We start from the raw sequence: 4,620 nt of genomic DNA on the forward strand, positions 1-4,620 counted from the left end.
TAATTCCTTTAACTGTGGCTGTGTGGTCCTGTCTTCTGATTCTTCCAGGTGGTAACACAGCAGCCTTGAGTATGAGGCTAGAAATCCATGCCTGCAGTGTTGGGGGAGGGCAGCTAGTGAGGAGAGTTCCTGTGACTATGGAGAGGTTTGCACATCCCTGGATGGAAGTTAAGAATGATGAACCAACTTGACCCTCTCTGTGATTTATTATTCTTAGAAATGGTCTAGAATGTACTCTGGAGGACATCATAACCCTATTTCAACCTCTTTTCCATCTCAAATACAGAAGATTGTTTAATCTTGAAAAAGAGAAAAGCTTATTATCTTTTGGACGAAGTCTCTTCTATACACCTCTCTAGGATGCCTTGACCCCAGCTCCCTGTCCCTTTTGAAATACCCTGACAACTCTTTCCCGAATTTCTTTGGTCTTGATTCCATATATCATAGGGTTAAGAGCAGGTGGGAACAGCAAATAAATATTGGCCAAAAGAATGTGAATGTGGAGTGGAACGTGACGGCCAAAGCGATGGGTGAAAAAGGAGAAGAGGGCTGGTGTATAGGTAATTAGGATGACACAGACATGGGAACCACAGGTCCCTAGGGCTTTGGACCTAGCTTCATGGGATGAGAGGCAAAGCATAGCTCTTCCAATGAGGACATAGGAAAGACCAATGCAGAACATGTCCACACCAATGACCAGCAGGGCTGCTGTCAGCCCATACACACGGTTAGGCCTGCTGTCTCCACAGGCCAGCTTCACTACAGCCATGTGCTCACAGTATGTGTGCGGGATCACATGGCTTTGGCAGAAGCTCAAACGCTGAATGAGGAAGGGACATGGAAGCATGAGAATGGAGCCCCGCACCACAGCTACCACTCCAATGCGGGCAATGATGCGGTCAGTGAGGATAGTGGTGTAGCAGACAGGGTGGCAGATGGCCACATAGCGATCAAAGGCCATGGCCAGCAGCACAGTGGACTCCATCATGCAGAAGGCATACAGAGGCAGAGATGTGTCCAGCTCCACACCAGAGGATGGCCAGCAGCTTGGGAACTGTGGAGATAAAGGCAGCCAAGTCAATGGTTGAAAGCATGCACAGGAACAAGTACACAGGCTTGTACAGGGCTGGTTCAGTGGCAACAACCACCAGGATTGTTATGTTGCCCACAATTGTGGCTGTGCCCAGGAAGCACACAGGGAGTGAAAGCCACAGGTGGAACCGTTCCAGACCTGGGATGCCCACGAGGAAGAAAACAGAAGAGTCCAAGTAAGTGTCATTAGGAGACTCCATGGTCTGGACAAGAGTTCTGAGTATCTTCTTGTGTCAGAAACCCTCACACAGTATCACATGACCTAAGGAGACAACATAGAAGAAAGATATGAATGAGACTAGAGTGACACCTCTCTTTCCTACTCCAGATGTGTATGTATCAGAATAGAAGAGAGGTAAACTCTCCAGTCCTTAATGGACCAAATACTGTGTGTGCATAGTCACTGGAAAAAAATCAGGGAAGAGGAGTTTCCATTTTTGCACTTCACAGAATATCCTTCCTTACAATGTGGGTGGGTTTAAGAGACAAACCAACACCAGATGGCCCAAATGTTTACCTGAACAACATCAAATGTTTTTGTGTGTTCTCACAGACATAGGGACTAACCAAGGGAGAGGACACTGGGGACAAGTACTCTTCTAATCACAGCTCAGGGCCAATAAACCACGTCCTGCACACAAGATGGATAAATGTGGCGTCTACCAGGAGGTTCTTATAGTGTCTTTTTGGACACACTGATCCATGAGCTTATATTTACCTGAGAGGGCATAGACAGCAAAGATTAAGGTTCCGATCAACTTGACTTAGGGTCTCATCTTCCCTAAGGAGCAACACATCCGGGTAAAAGTTTGGACTCATCCAAACATGTGACCATTAAGGATGTGCTGTGAGCTCTGTAGACCTCCCCCTAATATTCAGGCATGGGATAGTCCAGATCCCACATCTGCCTTCCTATATTCTTTGAAGAGGCAGGAATATTTAAGAGGCAGAGGATCTTGGAGTCTTTAAAGCTGGAAGGTGTGCTGGGACAAATCTTTGTTATTTACCTGTTAACGGTGGTGTTGCCTTGGAGAAGTCAATTTTCCTCTAAGACAGTACACTTTTCTGATCTGGAATGTGGTAGCAATACTTTGTAACATTGTGTAAATTTAAAGAATACCACCTTACCTTAGTGGCCAGAAAAGATATCATTTACAAAATGGAGTAGTGAATGTGAAGCCTCTGAAGCGTGGTTTGTTCAGTTCTTCAGGTGTCTCTAATACTCCCATTTACCCTCTCCCCATCTCCAGTTTGCCTAACATCCTCACCCCCACTGTGTAAATCTCTCTCCATGCCTTATCTCACTTACTCCCCACAGAGCTTTTGCAAGCAGTATGTAAATACTTTGTTCTTCTCACTTAAATGAACAAACAGAGGCTCCAGTGTTAAATACCTTGCCCAAGGTCACACAGCTGTGACAAGGCTGTTACTGAAACCCAGATCAGAACGCAGGTTCAGAATGCATAAAGAAAAATTTCAAATAACTATCTTCAACTATTATTAAGTTCCATCTTGAAACTGCATGAAAAGAAAAAAGTCAAACTCATGTGAAAATTATATACAAATTCAAATTTAACCCTTAACATGTCGTGTATTTAGGTAAGTGTAACAATAAAATGTACTGTTTCGAAGAGGAAAATAAAGTAATCAAAAAAATAATACTATATTGTGTAGTCTGCGGCTCATAGAAGGTGCTCCTTAAATTATGTCAATTATATTATCATTGCCTTCATGTTAATATGTCAGTGATCACATATCCTATACAGAATCTTCACACAGTTTCTTTAACCAACGAGAATCTAGTCTTAGCTTGAATATTTACATAAAGAAAACATTTATACAATGAGAATTGTAGGGTAAACCTGCTGACCAAAAAAATGTTCTCTACAATTGTTTTCTCTATGACCTCTACAGTTACATGACAATCATTAGAAGACTGGAAACCAGCTTCCCTGCCTGCTCTAAGCCAAGCTACACATACTCAGCTCTAGATTTTATGGCACAGATTTTCTAACCGAGCTAATGTGAACCTCTGCTCAACAGGGAGGATGGAGCAGGAGTCAGACGTGGAGGCAGAAAAGCCCTGCTCACTGCATCACCCCAACCACTTAGCTCATGCCAGACATTCTTACAGTTCTGTCTTCTCACAAACTCACCTTTCACCAGGATGCTTAACTTGAGGATGGTTCATTGACTTTACCACCTGATTTTTAAGTCTCAGACTTTAAGCTTTCTGGCTTTTTTTCTTGAAGAAGTTGGACTTAGCATATATTACCACACATCTCTCCACTAGACTGGCTCCTAATTTGATTGATACGAATGATCATGACTTGCAGTTCCTGCAGTTTCTTTCTAAGGAATCCCAACCTCTGCACTCACCACTACCTTCACAGGGCCAGGTCCTCTTCTCATCTCACTCACTCCCATTATCGTCTCATCCAGCACACAGGAAAGAGTTCCTGTCTCACACCATCTCCTACATAAAATATTTTATGATATTGATCAATATTTGGGACCATTCTTACTCACACCTCAGCCTGAAACCCCCTGACTAAAATTCTAATCCAAGTTCTTAGTGTGAACTAAAGCCAATGGCCTCAGTAAGATAAAAGTTCCGACATCACAATTTGGAGATAGATGGGAGGGAGAAGACTTTCCATGCCTGAAACAAGACCACAAATCAAAGCCTGTCATTCTGTCTGCGCAAAAGCACAGCTAGACCGGGCTACCTCTGCCAATTGCAAGAGCATTGGCCCATGAGAAAGCTCAAGGGAGTCGTCGAGGTTCTGCTGGTTCCCTCTGCCCAGTGCATTGTTGTTGGTCTCTGCTCTGTGTCACTAGACACCCACATTTCTCTCACGTGCTTACTGAGTCATTAGTTCTTGTTAGTACCCATAATTTAAGGAATACCATAGAAAATGTCTTGAATTGTCTTCATAATGCCTCCTATTTCCCTGTTTTGGCTAATATATCACTTGCTCTCCCTTTGCTCAAGGCTCCCCACTCAGCTCCCCTTTCCAACCACGGATCTTAATGCCAAACTAAAACTCCCATTTTAGGAAATCTGCTAAGGAAAACTACAGATTAGATTATGTAGAGTGCTTATTTAGCAAAATCCCCTTTCCTGACCTCTAAATCTCATTCTCGCTGCTTTGAAGTAAATTCCGTTTCACCAATTGCTCAGATAGACTTTTCTTGAGGGCTAAGAAACACCTTTTCTGGAAACTTTCCCTAGCCCAAACTCACATAACTGCAGGACAGCAGAGAAGAGAAGGCACAGCATTGTAGAAATATCCTCGGAAGGTGGGAAGAGCATTGCTAGTCTCCCACTATCAACTGTCTGATGACATGGCCAAGAGGTTGTTATAGGGATGAAACCTATTTCACAGTGCCACTTGGGAGTTAGAAGGGTTGCACTGGGTCTATGGCTAGAAACATCCAGGGAGCACATGTGTTTCCCAGGAAACTGAACATCCAAGCTTTTCTTGTCTGGTTGATCAAATCAGAATGTAGAGATGAAGGTACAGG

The 4,620-nt window shown here is 43.5% G+C and overlaps 1 protein-coding gene across 1 annotated transcript; it reads right to left on the reverse strand.

Annotated features, from left to right (window-relative positions):
- Window positions 1-355: 355 nt before the first annotated feature.
- LOC130859977 (olfactory receptor 52P1-like) lies at window positions 356-1,310 on the reverse strand. Its single transcript, XM_057747642.1, is given in 2 exon segments — window positions 356-995; window positions 997-1,310. Coding segments are annotated over 2 exon segments (936 nt in total). The 5' UTR covers window positions 1,293-1,310.
- Window positions 1,311-4,620: the final 3,310 nt, after the last annotated feature.

The sequence above is a fragment of the Hippopotamus amphibius genome, chromosome 9 (assembly GCF_030028045.1).
Source record: "Hippopotamus amphibius kiboko isolate mHipAmp2 chromosome 9, mHipAmp2.hap2, whole genome shotgun sequence".
Lineage (NCBI taxonomy): Eukaryota > Metazoa > Chordata > Mammalia > Artiodactyla > Hippopotamidae > Hippopotamus > Hippopotamus amphibius.